General features: G+C 46.6%; 1 protein-coding gene across 1 annotated transcript in view; it reads right to left on the reverse strand.

The window, feature by feature from the left end:
* Window positions 1-22061, reverse strand: part of LOC144138047 (chaoptin-like) — a 66890-nt gene that overhangs the window by 5034 nt on the left and 39795 nt on the right. The window contains exons 2-7 of the mRNA XM_077670113.1: window positions 15942-16145; window positions 14603-14926; window positions 5985-6291; window positions 3962-5388; window positions 1591-2078; window positions 92-376 (exon numbers count right to left, since the gene is read on the reverse strand). Coding sequence (XP_077526239.1) covers window positions 92-376; window positions 1591-2078; window positions 3962-5388; window positions 5985-6291; window positions 14603-14926; window positions 15942-16145 — 3035 coding nt within the window. The remainder of the gene's footprint in view (window positions 1-91; window positions 377-1590; window positions 2079-3961; window positions 5389-5984; window positions 6292-14602; window positions 14927-15941; window positions 16146-22061) is intronic.

Genomic DNA, 22061 nt, shown 5'->3' on the forward strand with positions numbered 1-22061 from the left:
GGGCTGCTCTGTGACACATAGGCTCTGGATGAGGAATTCAGTGGTTCGTGCACAGGCCAAGAAAGCAGGAGGAGGCGTTCACGAGGCATACCTGAGACCGTGCAATGACCGTGGGTCGAGGAACTTGAGCTGCAGTCGCCTTATGTCGAGCGCCTGAAGGCCCTGGGCTCCGTCGAAGCTGTCGGTCGAGAGGGAGGCGATCGGGTTTGCGGATAAATCCAGCGAGTGGAGCAGCGGCAGGAACTGCCACAGATGGCGAGGGACGCACTCCAAGCGATTTCCGGACAGGTCCAGCTTCCTTAGGCCCTTCAAGTGGCGCAGCGCCTCGGTTGACACGTTGGAGAGGAAGTTTTCTGCCACGTCCAGTGAGGCCAGTCTTGCGTTGGCGGTCATAAGGAGAACAAAAAAGAACGAGTGCGGTATTATTTACATTTTTATTTATTCAATTACCCTCAAGGCCAGAGGCCATTACAGAGGGGAGTGAGTACATACCTGCACTGCATACAAATCAAAATAAAACAGCAGAAAAATTGCAATCAACATCGCTTGATACAGGGTTGAACTAAAGGCTACATACAAATAAAATTAGTGACAGCAACTTTAAATAAAGCAGCATCTTGTAAACCATCAATGTTACAAGGAAGACGATTACAACATACAGAAGTATAAGAATAAGAAGTATTAGTTTTCCAGTACCTGCGGAAAGGCAACGGACGGGGTACGTTATTGAAATCATGTGGGAGTACGTTCATTCATCCAAAACCTGCGATGTTTTGCCGAAGCTCGAACAGGACCTTTGAACCAGGACCTCCTAAGAGAAGCTTAAACCTTTGTTGCATCCAGACTAAAGCACCTAACCAGCATTTTTAAACGGGCGTTGGGGTTGACTGCGAATGCAGTACTTTTATGCCGCTTTCACTTGCGTCCATGCACTGCGCATCCAGTGGTTGACTGTCCCCGAATCAGTGGCGCAATTTATGGAAGGGTATTGGTGGTTTGTTAAAGCAAAACAAGTGCAATATAGGACGGGGTGGCGTGCATTGTAGTGTTAACACAACTTGCCAAGAATGCGGTTTGGAAGTAGGAATGCCACCCTCTTCTTGAATTCGCTGCTCATTACGAGGAAAGGGATACTTTTCATCAACGTAGATAAGGCGTACTTTATAACAGCGCGGCGGTTGTGGTTATCTGTATTATATAGGCACGACTAGCAGTACTCGCGTTCAGGGATGTTGTTCCAAAACACCCATTGAATAGAAACATGAGCTTCAGTTGTATCACAGCCACTTCTATCGACTTAGGTCCTCACTGTACAGTTCACGAAACCTTGGCCCTTTTGCGTTTGATTCTCAGCTGCGTCCGACATCTGGTAGGATAGAAGAGAAACCAGTCGCACTGCGCGCTCTGGAAGGTTTGTTATATGAATTGCTCGTGAACGAGCAGAAGGGTGTTTCTTACCCTAGTGGCTGCAACTAGGGAATATGACATGAGGACTTCTGATTGCAAGCATTGAAGTGCTCTGAAGGAGATGTATGTACTTCCAGGCAGAAATAATGACTAGCCAAAAAAATAAGTGGTTGGTGTACTCACCTTTTAAGCGGCAATGTCGGTAACCTCGTCAGACTGCAGTTCCTCAAGCTTAGGGTCTCAAGCGTCTTCAGCGGCAGGAGGTAGGTGCTGGTTGTGGTAAAGAGCGGATTGTGGGCCAGGTCCAGGTGCGTTAACTGACTAAGACCGCCGAAAGAGTCATCGGAAATAATAACTAGTTGGTTTCTTGACAGGTTCAGGGCTTGCAGGCTTGAGAAACCATTGAACTGCTCCGCACTCACGCTGAGAATTCTGTTTCCGGATAGGTCTAGAACGCGGAGCGTTGTGGTTACTGAGAGTAATGAGCTACACTCGCAGCCGCTGAGGTTGTTGAACGACAAGTTGAGGCGTTCTAATGCCGTGTTCTCGAAGGCGTCATCCGGAAGAGCAGAGATCTGGTTACGGCTCAGGTCAACGATGCGGAGCTTTGTCAGATTTCCAAAGGCGAATTCTTCTATCGATTCGATTTTGTTGCCACCCAAGACGATCACCTGCGTGGTTGAGTACAAATGATACACTTGATTTTAGGTAAGAGTCGTGACTGTGTTATTGACACAAGATATATTTTGGTTACATTAAAGAGGGGAAATAAGAAAATCTACAAATAAAATGCGCATAACCTGTCAAAATATGTCGCCTGTTGTGGTTTGCATTGGCTAGTATTGATGTTTTGATGTTCTGGTATAGAGGAAATGAGAAAATGCACAATTAAACTCGCATATCCTGTCAAACTATGCCGTCTGTTGTGGTTTGCATTGGCTAGTATTGATGTTTTGATGTTCTGGTATTGATGTTTGCATGTATTGACGTTCTACCGGTAAATGTAAGCGCGTGCAAATAGCACCCCATTTTAGGCACCCTAATAGTATTTTAGTGTGCACTTAAAGGCACGCGCTCCCTAGATCAGAGAACTAATACTACTTCAAGGTTTGGAAGCAAACTACCTAAAAGTATGAACTTCTTGAATGAGAGAACAAACCAGGGTAAAAAAAAATAAAAAAAGGACTTGGGCGGGCCACGTAGGTAGGCGAAATGACAGCCGGTGGATTACCAGGGTGACGGAGTGGATACCGATGGACGGGTGTAGAAGGGGAAGGACAAATACTGAAATGAGGGGCAAAATAAGCAATATTGGAGCAAACAATGGACTCGAGTGGTGGGACATGAGCGGTTGGAGGTCGGTGGGAGAAACCTTTGCCCTGCAATGGACCTAGGGGGCTGTTGATGATGATGGTGACTGAAAAGTTCGTTAATATCCCGAAATTAGCGCAGGGGGCTTTCCATCGTTTAGCCTTAATGGAAGCGGTCACTGTGGTGTATCGATTTTTAAGCAGGCATTTCTACATCATAAAAACGAGATGCTAGAGCCTAAGATATGAAATACAGTCTAGTCCACTTATAACAATAACCAAGTGCCAAGGAAATCCTATCGTTATAACCGATAATTGTTATAAGGGGGTTGCGAAATAAAAAGACGGATCAGAACTCGAAACATTTTATTCTCGTGCCAGCAAGGTCGTACTACTACTAATTTGCGGAAAAAAAGCCACAGTCGGTCACCTTTGTTTGCCGCGTGTGAAGCTAGCGCAAATCTCTTCCAAGAGCATCTGTAGGTGCTTCACCTAGCTGAGGTAAATGTCCTTGGCGGAAACAAAGTACCTGAGGGAGCTGTGTCACGCATTGGGCCTCCTACGAAGACACTACCTGAGTAGGCTTCGCAACCGCGTCATTAGAGTCGTCACTGTTGCACTTTTGGTTCACAATATAACAGGATTGAATCGTTATATCCGATATCGTGCCACTGGAGTATTGTAATGAGCAGTTTATTTTACCATAGAAAGAATACAAAAGTTGACGGTGCCATAGCTGTTCATCCTTACATCCGATATATTGTTATAAACTATTGTTATAAGAGGACTCGACTGTATTAATAATCAAATGCGTGCTGTGCTTTTAAAGACAATGAACCAATCAATCTAATGGTAACATTTAGAGATGACAAAGCGGGAGTGACTTAAGAACCATACCATTGAGGAGAGATGTCTGTGAGACGAGATTTCGAAAAGTGGTATTCCTCCGCTACACATTGGTTTCACACCCAGGGGGTAACGAAATTGTAATAATTCAAAAAAACCTTCGCCCAAATTACTTCCCCAGTTGTAGCTTACACGGACATTATACAATGTCACTGAATTTGACATATGTCAGACCCTGGCATGTTTTTTCGCTTCTGCAGTTAGCTCAAATATTCACCACATAACAGTGCATGTTCCAAGTGTGGTATGAGTGGATAATAAAAGGGAACTGTGCATTGCAATTCAAAATTAAATAGAACAGCTGTTATGAAAAAGTGTGAAGCCAAAATGTAGCATACCTGCAACCCTGAAGAGCTTTGGAAGACGCCGGAGGAGATGTTGGAGATGGCGTTGTGTTCCGCGTGAAATGTCTGCAGCGCTTCTAGGTTGTAGAGGACACCAACGATGGTAGTGATTTCGTTGTAAGACAGTTGCAGGTTGAACAGCGAGGAACCGATGCTGCTCAAAAACTGATCGTCAATTTCGGCCAGTCTGTTGTGACTAACATCCAATGTCCGAACGCCATAGTCAAGCGTCTTATTAGGTGGCTCGTTTCCGACGACCTGACCAACCCGAACCGACACAAGGGCATTCTGAGATATATTCAACAGAAGGGAGCCACTTCCAGAGTTGTGAAGACAGTCCAGGCTGAATGACGTCAGGTTGTTGTGCTGCAACAATAGGCTTGACAACCTCGGCAAATTGCTGAATGCGCCTGCGTGTATTCTTGATACCCTGTTCCTCGACAAGACGATGCTGTGAAGCCTGGGAAGGTCCCTAAAGGCCCCACGTCTCAGTACGTCTATCTTGTTCCCCAACATGACTACGTTAGACAGCCTGGACAAGTTCTTGAACGTTCCGGAGTCCACGGCTGTCAGGTCGTTGTGTGCAAGCACGACCCTGTTAAGTTTGTGGTGAATACGCTCTTTGAAGAATCCAGGAGTTATGTGGCCTATCCGGTTGCCTTCCATGTCGAAGTGAACCAGTGCGGGCAGGCCCTGGAGGTACGAGTCAGTGAGGTTTAGCATCTGGTTGTGGTCCAGCTGGAGCCACTGTACACGCTTCATGTGGCGAATGAGCTCAAGCGGAAAGAAGCGCTGGCCGAGGGCGGAGCTGAGCTCCAGGACTTCGAGTGTGGGCCTTAGGGGAAGGAAGACGTGATGCCCCTCGAAATAAATAGTGTTAAACGAAAGCTTTAGCTCTCTGAGCTGTGTCAAATGTACGAACGCGTCCTCGGACAGCGTTTTGATGCCGTTGTTAGCTAGACTGAGCGTGGTGAGGTTGCGGCCCCACCATTCGAAATCGCTTGAGTGGATGGAGTGTATATGATTGTCTTGCAGGCTTAGCCGGCTCAGGCGTTCTGTCGTTCGTAAGGCACTGGACGGGACGCGGTCGAAGCGATTCCCAGAGAGGTCCAGGACTTCGAGCGTGCCACGAAAGTTTTGTACGTCGGCTAGATCGAGCGAGCGGAGCGAGTTACCGCGTAGGTAGAGTACGGAGAGTGACGTTAGCGCTCGTACTCCGTCGGGGAAACGGCGGAAGAGGTTAAAGCTGAGGTCCAGTACGATGAGGGCAGACTCGAGGCCACCGAACACGTGTTCCTCAATGGTGGCGAGCCTGTTGTTGGCAAGGGATAGCCGCTCCACTGAGACGCTTCGAAAGAGTCCAACTGGCAGCTCGGTGATGAAGTTGAACTCCATGTGCAGGTCACGCAGGTTCACGGAACCTGCATGGACGCAGTGAGAACGGCTTTGAGTCGGCAGCGTTATCGTTCTTGTGATATCCTTGCAAAGTTACCTGTGTAAAAAAAGGGAAAAAAGGTGCAAACATGACTTCAGCAATTACAAAGTATGACCTCACATTCCAAAATGGAAATTAAGCTAGGTCTATACTATGCGATCTACTCCCGTTGATGGATCATTATGTCATGGTTGTCATCGTTGTAGCCTGACAAATGGTGGGGATTGATCGCGCATAATACGCCAGGATGCATTCTCATCATCATCATCATCATCATCATCATTATCGTCCTGTACAAATACCCTCGAATCCCACTCTCTAATCATGGCTTGAAGCCGGTGTATCAACTCCGTTCCAACTCCTTCTTGCTGTTCTAATAAAGTGTGCATCAGATGCCTCGATTATACCCTAGCCCATGGCAGCGACGACGACGTCGATGGTGAAGGGGGTCTTCAGAATCATCATGGCCATGTTTAGTGGCGTACCGGTACGTATGCACCAAAATATTTTGTTCACTTTTTGACAGGCATACCTCATTTACTATCTAAAGACCACCATCTTGCGCTTCACGCGGGCGCTTACCGTTGAAGAGTTTCTCCGGCAGGTAGTTCATCAGGTTCCGGCTTAGGTCCAGCTGGTCGATGCGGCGCGCAGGCAGGAACCACGTGTCGGGCAGCGTCTTGAGCAGGTTGCCGCCCAGAAAGAGCGCCTCCAGGAAGCGCAGGTGTCGCAGGGCGTGCCGGGGCAGGTGCTCGAGCAGGTTGTGCGCCAGGTTTAGACGCGTTAGTGAGGCGGGGAACGGGGAGCCCGCGATGCTGGACAGCAGGTTCCGGTCAAGCTCCAACGTAGCCAGCTCGGTAAGGTTAGAAAAGACTCCATCCCTCAGTGTCTAAGCGTCAAAAATGGAGACGGAATAAAAAGTTCTTTCAGGATCGGATACACGCTGCGATGTATTGGGACATACACAAAGCAAAACGATACAATTTGACGACCACTTGAAGGTAAGTCCAGCAGTACGGCGATATATACATATATTGTCACGCAGCCAAAGACGACGCAGTTGTCTTCAAGAAAAACAAGTTTATTGGAGCGAACTTGTGCTCCCCTAACAACTCAAAGAATACACAGGTGGCGAAGCAGCATTCAACAAGGTGACTTGTGCAGGCGAGCGTCGGCGAGTCGAATACTGCTGCGTCTGCTCTGCAGGCTTTTATCTTTCCGCGCGAGTGTTTCTCGAACCGTCGATTTACATCCAGAACGTTGTAGATCAAATTCAAATAAGATTATTCTAGGCTAGTGACGTTGAGGCGAAACGCTCTCCTTATCAGAATGAGATAACCCGTGCGGCATCAAAATAAAGAATGGGAAGAGGCGCTTCGCTTGGGTCACAGATAACACAGCCCCGGGTGCGGCCGGACAGTGCAAACAAATCATAAGCAAACCCAATACATGGTTCGCGGCAAGACAGACAGACAGACAGACAGACAGACAGACAGACAGACAGACAGACAGACAGACAGACACACAGACACACACACACACACACACACACACACACACACACACACACACACACACACACACACACACACACACACACACACACACACACACACACACACACACACACACACACACACACACACACACACACACACACACACACACACACACACATAAACAGAAAGAAATGCCGGCAGACTACAACGCCAAAGAAGGCATAGGGGAATGGTGTTAGACTTTTTTTTAACCGTTAGTGACGTTACATTATTTTTTTGTTGTTAATTAGGTGAGAAAGAAAGAAAGAAAAACACGCGCCCAGAGTGGGGACCGAACCCACGCCTTTCGATAGGCGTGGGTTCGGTATATATATATATATATATATATATATATATATATATATATATATATATATATATATATATATATATATATATAGATAAATCTAGAGAAAGATAAACTCACAAAGCGCGCAGAAATAGTATAAGTAAAGAGTCGGATACACAGCAAGAACAATAACAAACAATGTTTACTTACGTAGCGGCAACGGGACTTGCCTTCATCAGAGTAAAGTTACATGATTTTGCTGTCGCAAACATTTTGAACACATTTCTTATATAGGTTTGCATAAAACTGTGAGAAAGAGCGGAAAATGTTTCGGAAATGGGGAGTGTGCATACAGTCAGGCTACGCCTATGTTACAACATCAACAAACAAACAAGAAAAATAAAAAAAGGGGGGGGGGGCGAGAGAGAGAAAAAGGGGTCGTGTTAACAATGCAGCGTTCAAGGTTGCACCATGACGGGTCAACGTATGCCGCGCGGGCTGCAAGTTCAGACAATGGGGGAAACTGGACAACCGCGGTTTGAAAAGAAAGGGAAGAGTATACACTGAGGTATTCATTGACTGCTGAGACTGGTTCGGGGGAAGCGAAGATGGGTGTGCCCCCCGCTGGGTCAAGAGAATAGATAGGGGGCACAAAAGAGCATTTCACAGAAGCTAGCAATTGAACAGGAAATAGGTAGGGTCACAAAAGGTTAAACATGAATAGATCACAAAGAGTTAAACATTCTTAAGTGATGGTGGGAACGAGGCCTCCCTCCCCAGGACAAATGGCATTGTTGAGCCGCATTAGGCTAATAAAGCTGCTGTATTAGGAGAGTTTCTGCGAATTCTGATGGCAAACTCGAGGGTAGGAATAATGAACATAGTTATAGAAATTATGAAGCCGCTAATTTTAATCGAGGGATAAGCACGTTAGTTTTCCGTAACTTTCATTAATTCCAAGCATGGCTGACCCAAACTTATAAATGAGATAAGATTCCCGAACCTCGCGGTCGTGGTGCGTTTTGAAGGCGGATTCTAAAATCGTTGCTTTAAGATGTTCAAATGCATGCCCGGGACTGTTCACATGTCTTGACAGGGGCAAATAAGGGCAGCTTTTTGCATGAGAGCGGTGATTATTGAACCGTATTCGGAAGGGCGTTTCAGTTTGGCCGATATATTGTTGCCTACAAACAGTGCACTCTAGAAGATATACGACATTAGCGGAGTCACAGTTAAAGTTACCTTTTATATTTACGTAGTAGTCTGAAGCCGTGCTGGTGGCGCGCTGTGTAGTGGTCATGTGTGGGCATACTTTACATCGGGGTTTATTGCAGGGCATGCAGCCAGTAGTTGCCGGTCGGTTGATACGAGAGTTAGTAAGAAAGTCACCTAAATTCTTATTACGCCGGTAGACAACGCGTGGTGGTTCGGGGAATATGCTTTTTAAGCGGTCACTTTGCATTAGGATATTGTGATGTTTTTTGAACACGGTTGACACTCTTGGAGCGGAGGATGAGTGGGTTAAAACTAAGTTAGTTTGCGGGTTCCCGTTGGGGGTTTTTTTCTTACAGATTTCATTACGGTCTAATTGGTTGGCTCGCACAATAGCGTCGTCGATAACTTTTTCCGGGTATTTTTTATTCAGGAGGGCGGTCTTGAGTTCTCGACAGTTTGAGTCAAAGTCGGCTTGGTTTGAGCAAATTCTCCTAAATCGGTGGGCTTGGCTGTAAGGTATTGCTGTCTTGCAGTGTCTGACATGGCTGCTTCGGAAGTGCAAATACTGCCGCGTGTCTGTCGGTTTTCTATACAGTTTAGTTTGAAGCCGACCTTGGAAGGTAGTAACGGTGACGTCCAGAAAGTTTACACTGTGTTCCGAATAGGAATGAGCAAGGGAAATACTAGGATGGGCTAGGTTAAATGCCTCAATGAAGGTGAGGAGCTCCGCCTCACCGTGTTGCCAGATCATGAATATGTCATCAATATACCTTTTATAGTACATTGGCTTTAAATTTTGGGTGTCAAGAAGGTTTGATTCGAGGTGAGCCATAAAGATATTAGCGTAGTTAGGTCCGATTCGAGTTCCCATTGACGTTCCGCTGACTTGCACGTAATGAACTCCGTCGAACTCAAAATTGTTAAGTTCAAGAATAAGCCTAAGGAATGTTTGGAGAGCAGAAGAATCGATGGGTTTGTCGTACGATGACTGCTCATACGCAAGGGATACAGCGGCGATGCCATCTTCATGGGGGATGTTAGTATACAGTGACGCAACATCAAGGGGGACTAGAAGGCAGTTATCAGGAATTTCAATTTTTGAGATGTCCGAGAGAAAGTCATTGGTATCCTTAATGAAGGAGGGAAAGCTGGGCGGAATGTCGCAAATGAGATTATCCACATAGCGCGAGAGGTTTTCGGTAACAGTGCCAATGCCAGAAACAATGGGGCGCCCTGGGTTGTTCACTTTGTGAATCTTTGGGAGAAGATAGAATTTACCGGCTACTGGGCTTAAGGGGATCAGGGAACGAGCCGTGGTTTCATTTATTGTTTTATTTTTAACAAGCTCAGCAAGTTTATCTTTGACAATTTGCTTATAATCTTGAGTGGGATCATTGGGTAGTGCTTTATAGAACGTCGATACTGATAGTTGCTTATTGGCCTCGTTAACATAGTCGGGTTTGTCAAGGATTACGATTGCGCCTCCCTTGTCGGCAGGTTTAATAATTATGTCGGGACAGCTTGCGAGTTCCTCTAGGGCTTTCTTTTCGTTGGTAGTCATGTTGTGGTGGAACGAAATTTGTGTTTGGTAAGCTTTTCGCACATCGCGTTGGACAGCTTTGATGTACATGTCGAGGCAACTATCACGCTGTGTGGGAGGGGTCCAGTGCTTATAGCTAGGTAGGGTTCTGCGGGCTTCTTCCGTCGCGGGGTAGAAGTATTCTCGTAGTCTCATGTTTCTGGCGAAGTTATCTAAGTCCTTAAAAAGTTGAAATTCATCAAAACCACCAGTAGCCGGGCAAAAGTTTAGGCCCTTTGACAAGACGTTCATCTGAGCTGGGGAGAGGGTTATACTTGAAAGGTTCATTACATTCCCGGTAAGGTTTTCTTTTGTGGCGGCAGGCGAGGGAAAAATATTAGTACAGGGATTTAACTGAACTGTTTGGGGTGCAGTAGTCGAAGCATTTATTACAGTCGTAGTGACATTATCGGCCGTATTGTCAGAGTTGTGGCAGTTACTAGTGCCGGAGCTTGTTAGGTTCTTACGCATGTGGCCAGTGTTAGAAATCTTATCTCGGTTAAACTTTCGGTCTTTTGTTCGGGATATGGCGGAGGCCGTCTTAGATTCGTAGTTGCTTAAAAGGTTCGTAGTTGCTTATATATATATATATATATATATATATATATATATATATATATATATATATATATATATGACCAGGACAAATTAATCAACAGCCAAGATTATGATAAAGCTATAGAGCCTTTGTTACTAGCCGTCCGGCTTCTTCCGAGGTGGATATCAAATTTTTCTCTTCATAGAACTTATTCCACCTTGTGGGCTTCCCCTAGACCAGTCGTCCGGAATCGAAGGACATGAACACCGGTCAGTGGGTTTTGCTTTGTAATGCGGGTCATGACCGGGGAATTTTCGGATAAATTAGTTTTCTATGCGAATCAATGTAGTTTCGATTAAGTATAGAGCTAAAGATAGGAACCACTGGACAGAAAAACCGGCAAGGAAAAGGTCTGGACAAGAGGTTTGAAAATTCTGGAGTTCGAACGCATGGAAAGTATTAAGCCCGTGCCTTTAGTGCCTCGGTTATTCATTGAAAGTATGAAAAGCTCAGTATGGCTAAGTGTGCCGTCTGAATAAAGCGACTTTCAAGACCGATGCTACTGTGGCGCGGCATTCGAACTACAAGCACCAGTGCCCTGCAACATGTTTTTCTGAGGTGCAACTGCCTGGTGTACAAATACGAAGACTAACAAAGGCACATGTGCACAAATAAATAGTGGATCGATAATAAGGCTATTTGGACGTGAACCAGAACGAGAATGTTATAGCCTAAACTTGAGGGACTTACAATTTTTACCTGTATTCTTATTTTTGAGAGCCACCAACCGTAAAAAAAAATTAACAGTATAGCTATGCGCCCTTTCCCGCTCAGGACAACACGCAAGTTCCATTATCTATTCTAGAGGTCTCAGCTAGACCGGAGAAAATAGATTAGGACTTCCATGCAAAGTGACTGGAACTCTCCCGCATTTCTGAGACCACATGGATGCACAACGGATTTTGCAGATTTTATGCGGGCGTGTAGTGGTCGGCTTTCTGGCCCAGCGTTCCTATTGTGCGCAAAAGACCAAACTTGTGCGTGCAATGTGAAGAAGATTGAGATATGCACACGCCTTGTGGTGAAGCCACCATACAGGATAAAAGAAATCAGGACTTCTATGCAAACTGGACCTCTCCCACATGTCTGAGAGCACATGGATGCACAACAGATTTTGCAGATGTTATGCGGGCGTTTAATGGTCGGCTTTCTTGCACAGCGTTGCTGCTGTGCGAAAAAGACCAAACTTGTGCGTGCAATCTGAAGAAGATTGAGACATGCACGCGCCATGTTTCGAAGCCAAATATTTGGTGGCCTGAAGAGATTGGTGGAAGCCGAAAAGAAACTTAGGTGAACGACCACCGGGGGGGGGGGGGGGATTTCTTCACTGTAGAGACCTTACAGCGCCCCGCGGTGAGGAAGTGCTGCATAACACAACGTGGCTTTAGCAGGTGCATTTTTATGGTGGAGGCATTGGATAATCTTCTTAAGCAAATTTCTTTCGCGGAATCACACTGACATTCCGCTCCACCGGCTTCAGATGCGGTGACACGAGCCAGTGAACTGGCAGGTGTTGGTTTCTCATGAAAAGTTTTCTCCTGCCAGTCATTCGCTTAAAGGGTTCACCAACTTTACGTCTGTTGCTTTTCTCAGAAAAGGAGGTGGCCTCACCGCTTTCTTGAAGTTCAAGACGCTCCAATGGCGAATGCTGAGCGTAACAGATATTCGTAAAAAGGAATGGAATAAAAAAAACAAGGACAAAAACGGCTGAATTATGCAGATGCAACTACCAGAGGGGAAACATACAAGGAAAAAACGATTGTGAGTGCCACGTTCGTTTTTGTGCAGGAAAAAAAAAAGGCGTGTAGATATGTCTGCCTCATACCCGCTTTTCAAAAACATAAATTCAAAGACGACGTTCTCAAGGAGCTGCAGGAAAAAATGGTTAAAATGAATCACAATTACCAGGGACGTGTAAATAAAAATAATTTTATCGGGGAGGTTCGGTTGGAGATAAAAAAGAAGGGGAAAAGCGAAATCTAAGATATCGACCGCATTTATTGCCAAAAGGTTTCCTCAGTGATCACTAAAAAGCTATCAGTAATTACGAAATTGGCGCAGGTTGCACTAATACCAGAAGGCTGGAGAAACAGCAGAGCTGGCGGCCCCTCTCCCTTTTTTGGAGATCCAGTTGTTGCACGTCACATGAATTTCCGTACTGACCACTGCAAGTTCTCCATGACTGGCAGGCGCGGATCGTTTTTTCCGCAGATTCTCCCACCTCTGCCGGAGTGGGCCGCCTGAGCCCGCGCTAGAACCAGCGCCAACCGGTTTCGCGAACTCCGCATCTGTAGAGCGAGCTGCTCTGTGCTTCCCACTTCGGGCGAGACCGGACGTGAACTGGCGTCGAGAAGAGCATGCGGAAAGTCACGCCACGAACGCTGGGCGGAGTGTTCTGGAAGCTAGAGCGGTGCCGGCGTGCGCGGTGACGTCATAGCTAGGCGAGGCTTGGCTCCGCCTACCCGGCTTTGCGAAGGTCGTTCCGGGTGCCTCCCGGCGGAAGGTTTTTCTCGGTATTTTTTTGCAAACACCAGCAGACGAAGCTCAAGCCTACACAGCTCTACTGTTAAAAGCTACATGGACACCTAACCGTTCTCTTATGAAGTAACCTTCTTATGAAGTAACCTTCTTAAGAAGTAACCTTTCTCTTAAGAAGTAACAATGCTTGTGCATCACTTGTCGCTGAGTTATGCCTCTGAGATGCCGTGTTGACTTTAAAATTGCGCACTGTTTGGCGCAAAGAAAATTCGTTGAAAATCAATTTTTTCCATATGATCAGGCTTTGCTGCAACACCGTCAGCGGGAAAGCGAGCTTCACGGAGACCAAGCGTTACACCAAGTGCCGTTAAAGTTTGCTTCCATAACTTACACAAGTGCATTGTTGGGAAGACATAACCAGGAACAATATAAGTAGTCATATCAAATTATCAAGGCTTTGAGACGTTCACTTGACGGACAAGTTTCGTTCACGCTATACTGTTACGTTGGTCTCGGGACTGCGCGTATTTCGCCAACCAAGTTGAAAACGAGTGAAAGATGCTCACGCCCTTAAAATAACCACAGAAAAAATCGGGAATAAATGCATTCCCATGCGTGTATCTTAAACAAATTCTTTTTTCTTTCTGTCTTGGAACGTGATAGATAGCACGAGAAGCCGTGCTAGCAAATGAGTGACAAGGCCGCCTACACCATCGTTTGCGAACGGGAAGATTGGCACGAATGGTTGCCTGATGACAGCTACCTTCGCTAAGTTGGCAAGCCAAGCGAGAAACTCGATCACGACTCCAGTCCTGACGGGGAAGGGGGTAGACGTGTGCAGTGGTGCGGGCATCGCATCTACGCCGAAGTAGCCAAACACTGCTTATATAGTCATCATCATCATCATCATCACCACCACCACCACCACCACCATCACAATCATCATCATCATAATCATAATCATCATCATAATCACCATCATCATCATCATTATCATCATCATCATCAGCAGCATCACTAACCTATCTACGCCCACTGCAGGGTAAAAACCTCTCCTACTAATCTCCAATTATCCCGGTCCTGTGCTAACTGCGACCAATTTATCCCCCCCCCCAAACTTCTTGATCTCATCTGCTCACCTAACTTTCTGCCACCCCCTGCCACGCTTGCTTTCTCTAGGGATCCACTCTTACTCTTAATGACCAATGGTTATCTTGCCTTCGCGTTACATGCCCTGCCCACGTCCATTTCTTCTTCTTAGTTTCTACTAGTATATCCTTAACACGCGTTTGTTCCCTGACCCACTCCGCTCTCTTCTTGTCCCTTAACGTTACACCTATCATCTTCCGTTCCATTGCTCGCTGAGTCGTCCTCAATTTAAGTTGAACCCTCATAGTGAGCCTCCAAGTTTCTGTCCCGTAGGTGAGTACCGTTTTCTCATGATGAATGAATCATTCATCACTCATATAGTCACACTGCCATTAAGACAACTTTATGCCTCACCTTGACCCTGTTGTCTCCGAGGAACAGGCTCCGCAGCTGTACCGTGCGCGACAGCTCGTCCCAGTCTCGGCGGCGCAGCTCGTGCACGTGGTTGGACTGCAGGTTGAGCCACTGCAGGTGGCGCAGCCTGCGCAGGGCGTGCAGCGGGGCCTCGGCGAGCGCGTTGTGGCCGAGGTCGAGCGTGACCAGGTTGTCCTCGGCGCCGCTGAAGGCCGCGGGCAGGATCCGCCGCACAGAGTTGTGCATCAGCCGCAGTGTCGACAGACGCGTGCCTGCCAGGGAGTCGTTTCCCAGCACCTCAAGGCCGGAGCGAGCCAGGGTCATCTGGCAGGCGATCATAATCAAAGAAAAACAAGAGTGCTCAGTGACTTGTGGGTAGACCCCCCCGGAGCAGGCAAAGCAGTTATTCAAAGAATCTGTTGTTTGGATAGTTGGTTCGTGTTCTCGGAAAAACAGTGACCGTACGGGCAAACAAGAATCGAGCCCTTCGTCCTGTGTCCTGTTGTGCAGTCACCGTTTTCTCGAAGATCATTTTTTGATGGTCGAGAGGCGTCTGTAGCCTAATAATGGTACAATCTTTGTGAAGCGTTTGTACCACTAAGTGGCATGACATGCTTGCAAGTAATATCGTAGCGGTGTTCGTGTAATTTCGTTCTGAATTCCAGAAACCATACTGGTAACGAAAAGAACTATTTTACCAGTTTGCGACGCCGAAGCGCGATTTTTTGAAACGATGAAACGAAGGTCCCCTATCAAGTAAAAAAATGACGTTTCGGCACCCCTACTGGTATCCTGTTCACAAATCTACCCGTAGATTGTGAGCAGGATGTACGTACGGGTGCCGAAACGTCAATATGATTTTTTGACTTAATCAGCGACCTCCGTTTCTTCGTTGCAAACATGCTTTTACCTGCCCAGACGGTCTTCCGTCAGGCTCGGGACTACGTAACCTAACCCGATTTTATTGAGTGGCACGCCACATGCATTGGATGGTGCAATAGTAGTGGGAAGTCCGGTTGCTATAACCTGTTACCGACTAGATTTCCGGGTTTGGAGGCATCTCACTCACTCACTCACTCACTCACTCACTCACTCACTCACTCACTCACTCACTCACTCACTCACTCACTCACTCACTCACTCACTCACTCACTCACTCACTCACTCACTCACTCACTCACTCACTCACTCACTCACTCAGTCGCCCACTCACTCACTCACTCACTCACTCACTCACTCACTCACTCACTCACTCACTCACTCACTCACTCACTCACTCACTCACTCACTCACTCACTCACTCACTTACTCACTCACTTACTGCCGTCGCGAGGCTCACCTGCCCGTTCTCGCAATCCCCGATGTTTGCAGGAAACGATGAGAAGGGCACGGACACGCACACCACATCCCTCACCACCTCGTGGCTGCAAAGGCAAAGCGGGTTGAAGGCGCACGGCTGCTGCTGCTGCGTGGACGAGGAGCAGTGGGCGGGCCGGATCAGCGCCCACAGGCCGGCCAGGGCGGTCACCAACAGGGCATGCATCTGCCAGGAACAAAGAGAGTAAAATAGCAAACTTTTTAAAAGGGAGTAAGATAGCGTGAGAGAGAGAGAGCGCGCGCGAGAGAGAGAGAGAGAGAGAGAGAGAGAGAGAGAGAGAGAGAGAGAGAGAGAGAGAGAGAGAGAGAGAGATAAAAAATCTTATATCATCGTTCGTGTTCTCCTTGATTAGTGAATGCATCATTTTAGTGTTCACTTTCATGAGGGTACAAATAGACAGTGTCTGAGAATTGAAAATATTTACATCGGTAAAAGATGCATTCACAATTGGTTCATATGCGTTCAGTGAGCAACAGATATTCTTACTTAAAGCTGAATAGATTACTGAGATCAAAAGGACACTCAATGGCATGGACATGGAGGACAAAGTGACGTCACTCAGCTGGGTAGCAAACTGAAAAGGTATGCCTGATTTCTCGTAAAGAATCACATACCGAATATTGCCATGTAATTGTTCCGCGAACGCGGCAACGTTTCATTGAGGTGACTTGTGCATCTAATGTGCACCAAGAAGAACAATAGCAACAAAAGGATTTTGCGAAGTTGTTCAGACACCTAGTGCGTGCTCGCTCTTCCCATCAACGACCCTTTTAGGATTTATGATTTAGGACACATTTAGCATTAAATATCCTGAATTATGCTTTTTACAGCTAAAAAGTTGACAATTGTAGTGGCAGAAGGGCTATTTGTTGCCGTCAATATACCGAAGGGATATATCGACGAACGTGGCTAAGAAGTTAACAGCGCATTATTTATTTAAGTTGGCGTAAATGAACTACGAGATAGACATGTTACATTTTCGTGCCGGTGTTGTAGATCTGAGAAGACGATTTTCTGGGTATTGGAAGGTTAGATTGACAAAATAACCAATGAATAGGAGATATTAACGCAAGCCAACAGGTTTGTAAAGTTTCCGGAAACTGTTTCGTAAGATATTCTATCTATGTATCTACTTTCTCTCCACGGGAAAGAAGAGAACGAGTAAAACCCCAAGGAAAAAGTCCCCGTGGACCATGTGAGTTCAATTGTAAGTACAAAACATGCAGCAGTGCGAAATCCAGAATGGTTCATTACGGACGAAGGAAGGATTTAAGTTCTGAAGATTCTTTTTAGCGTCTATTAACTCCTACCCAGACCTAAAATAAAACATTTTCGCTAGCAAGGATTCCTAGGCGCACACAATTGAATTTTGGAGGACATTGTTAATAAAACACGGAAGATACGTGAGTCAGCCCTGGTCAGTTTTCCTCTTGCGAGTGCCTTGTAAACTCATTGACGGCACCATCCCTATCATGACTCACGCTGCAAACATATACTCCGAATATAATCATAATCACCATCATCAAAAAGATTTGTCGAATATAGAAATTGGCGCCGCTTTCACAAAGTCGCGCAAGGCTTGGACCATAACGGAGCTGGAGGATTTAGTTCTATGTAAGCCCTGAAGGACACACCACCAGGTCTTGCATTAGGTTTGAAATTGGTTATTTACATGTTCCGTCGTCGCTTTTCATGTTGGTGGTAGCAGTCATCGTCATATCCATCTATATCCTCAACTTCCTCACCCATGACGGGTGAGCCCGGATCGTTTCTCCAATGCTTTCGCATTTCACACCAAGTGGAACGCGTCAGCACGCGCTAGAACCGGCGGCAACCGGCTCCGCGAACTGGTCGTCTGTAGTTCAAGCTGTCTTGTGCTACGTCCTAGATACGCGGGCGCACGTGAACTGTTTTCTTCGTATTTTTCTGCGAGCGCCACGCGCAAGCCTGGGCGACGCGGGCGCATTTCGTGAGGCGCGTGCTCACGTGTGGCAAAGGGCCGGAGTAACTATGAGCCGGGATTTTCTGATGACGCCGCCCACATTATGGCCAGCAACAACAGTTCCGCTGTTAAAAACATTTTGGACAAATCACGCAAGGCAATTGCTTCTATGCTTGGCCCTTATGCTGCATAGGCCAATTACTATACGCCTCGAGCGCTGCGTGTAGGGGTAGAGTTCCTGTATATGCTCCCTACGGGAGCACCCGTAGGGAGCATATACAGGAACTCTATGTGATGATGATGCTTAGTGGCTTCCCCTTTGTAACGGGGTGGCGTTGCACAGCGGCCTTAGTCGCAACGCCACTGTACAATCACCTCGCCAAAAAATACAAACAAAAGGAATAAAAAATAATGTCAAAATAAAAGAAAATACTTTTACGAAATTTTTGTGCCAGTCTGACTTCTTTGTTCGCATGTCTTCCCAGATTGTTCTCTGCTCTTTTCCCACCAACATTCTAACCTTCTTTTACTAACCTCTACTGCTGTCCAGTTCACTTTTCCGCTAACCTTAAAGCCAAGGGCTTCCGGAAGCTGGATGGCTCCATCACTGAGGACTGGACGGATACTTTTGCACTCCGTTACAATATGTCGCATGGTTTCTGGCTCATTTCCGCAGCCTGCGCATAGTTCTTCCTGTACCGGCTCGCGGATAAGCGTTTTTGTCCGCAAGCAACCCGCTCGGGCTTCAAAAAGCAATGCACTCCTTTTGGTATTATTATATGTAGGGGCGCCACTGAACTCCCCCTAGCGGCCCGTTTCAAAAGCAGTCGCGGGAGTTTCTGGCACCCTCACCACTGTCGCCGTTGCTTTTGCGGCACATTCGCCACTGATATTTTCCGTTTGTACGCGTTAGAAACACATATGGAGCAGTCACGTTTTCCGCAAATGTGGTGTATTTACGAGAGTGCAAATGCTTCTGACACAATGTTGGTGGGGTACATTCGGTCCGCATAAGCGCCAAGTGTGCGTCACAGGCCGCCTCGCGAAACCGGCATATGCATGGAGCTGATTGTAATTCCACGGCCCTGAAATCTACTACATTACCTCCGTAAGCAGCATTCGTTCAAATACTCATGCTGCGGCTACACATTATGATGTAAATCGCGGTTTCGTGTGCTTACATAATCTACTGGAGCTACGCTTCATATTTCAGATATTGATCACTACCCTGAACAAGCCAATGTGGCATAAATTTCACGGACATTCTACGCAATAAATACGATGGATAATGCAAAATTATATGCGGGAATCAGCGCACGACAGAGAATTTACCGCTGGATTGTCTTGTCCCGAGTTGAGCACTCGCAAACATTTATCATCTGCTACATATATCCTCCGCTTATATATCCGCGTCCGCGACTAAACGATTCCTCGAAAGATCGTCATATGACATAGGCAGCCTGCAGAATCTAGCAAAAAAGTGAAATCATAGGGCCTTATCAGGTACCACACTCTTCCAACGACACCTTTTATCGCTTGTGACTACGCATACAGTACTGTATATTTCGAAAAATACGTCCGCCGAGTGATAAGCTGTACGTTAAAGTAGAAAAACTAAATAAAAGTGAACGCGCAGCTTGCGTGTGTGCGTGTGATTATACCTTGATTTCGCTACACATTTGAACACACCGATCATTAAGCGTCCCCCTCCCGTGCCCCCCCCCCCCTCCCCATGTCTTGCGAAATAGAAGTGCATTTCGCACCTAGCGGTCTTGTAAGTTCTACCTGGCTTTGGTTTAGACGAACTTCTTTAGCATACCCGAAATTACACTAGGTTTATTTTAAATTCCCGTACACGCTATTTCGTTTCTCCTGAAATCGCAGACCATTTATTTTTCTGCGGTTTCATTAACCCACTCGGTTTTTGCTATAAGGCGTTAATGGGCGCATATTTCACGACGCAGAGCCTTGTAATATACTTAACATTTTCGCGTGACCGCTATTCCCATAAAAGGCACAAGTTATTGTCAGATATTAGGTAATCACGTCTCCGAATCATATTTTTCTACGGCGTATATATTCGAAACAAAGCCGCATTCGTTGTCCGCGCTGCAAAAAGAAACTAACCTCTCACTGTGACAGTGCCAGGTATGAACGAGGCGACAAAAGAATTCACTTCCACCTGAAGTATTCAGAGTTGACAGTGATGACGGGCTGCTGCCGTCGCCGACGCCCGTAAGAGCGGCGAAGCGCGCACTACCGCGACCCCGGATAGCTCTTGTTGGCGTTCGAACGCTCTATCAGGACGCATATGTTTTTTGAAGCACCCTAAACGTACTGTTTGCTTACAGACATCACCGTAACAAGTTGATGAGGGCGCAGAAAGGCAAAAGGAAGTGAAAGAGAACCCAAAATACTGCATGAGCCGCTACCAGCTGCGCAGCGGCCATCCCGTAAGCGCCGCGGAGAATCGGCGGCAGGTGGAGCAGCGATCGCGAAGCTCGAAGCGCATACCACAAGGCTTAAACCGTTTGAAACTTTTTGTAGCGAAAGCTACAGTGCTACCTCGGGCAGACTTTGCGGGGTGACCAGTTTTGACCTTGAGAGCTAGAGGTCAAACCACACCCCCTTCCGCAAGCGCCCGGATTGGAGCAGCGCGAGGAGGGAACGGAGATAGGCGAGGAGGGAACGGAGAAGCGCGCGAGACCCGTGCCGTCACCTGGCGGAGGTAGGCGAGGACGCCGCCGCCACAACCATAAGTACGCGCGGCGGAGGAAGGCGACGTGCGCGCAGAGCCGTGTGCGATGGAGTAGGACGAACATCCAGCTGTGGAAAAGAGGAAACACGTTACTGTTGCGTCCAGCTTCGTCACCTTCAAATCTTACGCGTTAGTGTGAGCTTCCATCATTTTTTTTATTTCTTCGTGAAGTGATACCCCCCGCTGCTTCCTTTCAATTCAATTGAAGTTAATTACGCTTCCTAACATGCATTCCGTCCAGAATAAATTTTGTTAGAAACGTGCAAGTTGTATACAAATGACGTTCTTGCAGACAGCTGCACTGAAAACACGCTGTGCGAGTGACAAATAGAGGTTGACATGGCCACATATTTTGTAACACGGAGCCCACTGTGCGAATTTTCAAATCTTATGTTTTAATCACCATGGTGCCAGTCAACGTCGCTCCACGCGACATTTCTCTAAAAGTTGGATCTCGACCATGAGCCATGAAGAGTCCCGCTTTAAAAGGGTTGTTCAAAGAAGCTCCCAGACGTTGTGTGCAGAAACTGTTGGAAAATTCGCAGCACTCGTGTCAAGAGTAGTGAGTGCCTTCAGCCTTTTTCGGCAAACTGCGTTGGCCGACCCTTTATGTAACGCCAGCAAACCTTGATCACAGAGCCCGTACCATGCTTTGCACTACACTGCTTTTACGTAATTCATGAATCCGGCTTTGCTGGCAACAGAACCTTTCGTCGATTCTCTGATTCACTTGCGGTCAACTAACTCTTGCCACGGTCATTTTGGATTCTAGAATTCGAAGAGCGTGTCAGCACGTTGACAAGCTATGTTATACTTTCAATTTTGTTGATCCTCTTAAATTCATTTGGCGCCAATATAATACTTTCAAACTGGGGGAGACCTGACATTTTTTTAACTGGTAAGGGCCTGGCGCTGGTTAGGGCCTGGACTTAACTGAACGTAAACTAGTGAAAAGAAACGTAATACTTCAACGAAAGCTAAAGGTGTGTCATCTTGTTACGAGAAGACATCGGGGTGTGGGTATATTACGTGCTTAGGCATACGCCTACTACCGGCATAGTTCCGATTAATCAAACTATAATATTAAATAATGTATTGACTAATGGCGTTAATGATTCTTCAAATGGAGGTAAAAATGGCAAGAATAATTGTCTTGCCCACCTTCATGACTGCCCGTGTTCGGTAAATGAGAGTGTGTCACGCGAGAGAGAGATAGAAACACTTTATTGAGCGTTCTATTGTCTAATGGTCCAGAGCATAGCTCTGTTTGCACACCGACATGCAATGCCGTGCGGAAACATCTGGCTAGACCAGCGTGCCGAGCTACCGTGATGTAACCATGGAAGATTTTTATTTCTCACATATCACCTCAAAATTCCAA

Source organism: Haemaphysalis longicornis, unplaced genomic scaffold (assembly GCF_048455015.1).
Source record: "Haemaphysalis longicornis isolate Haplotype H1 unplaced genomic scaffold, Haemaphysalis longicornis Haplotype H1 scaffold_5, whole genome shotgun sequence".
Classification (NCBI taxonomy): Eukaryota; Metazoa; Arthropoda; class Arachnida; order Ixodida; family Ixodidae; genus Haemaphysalis; species Haemaphysalis longicornis.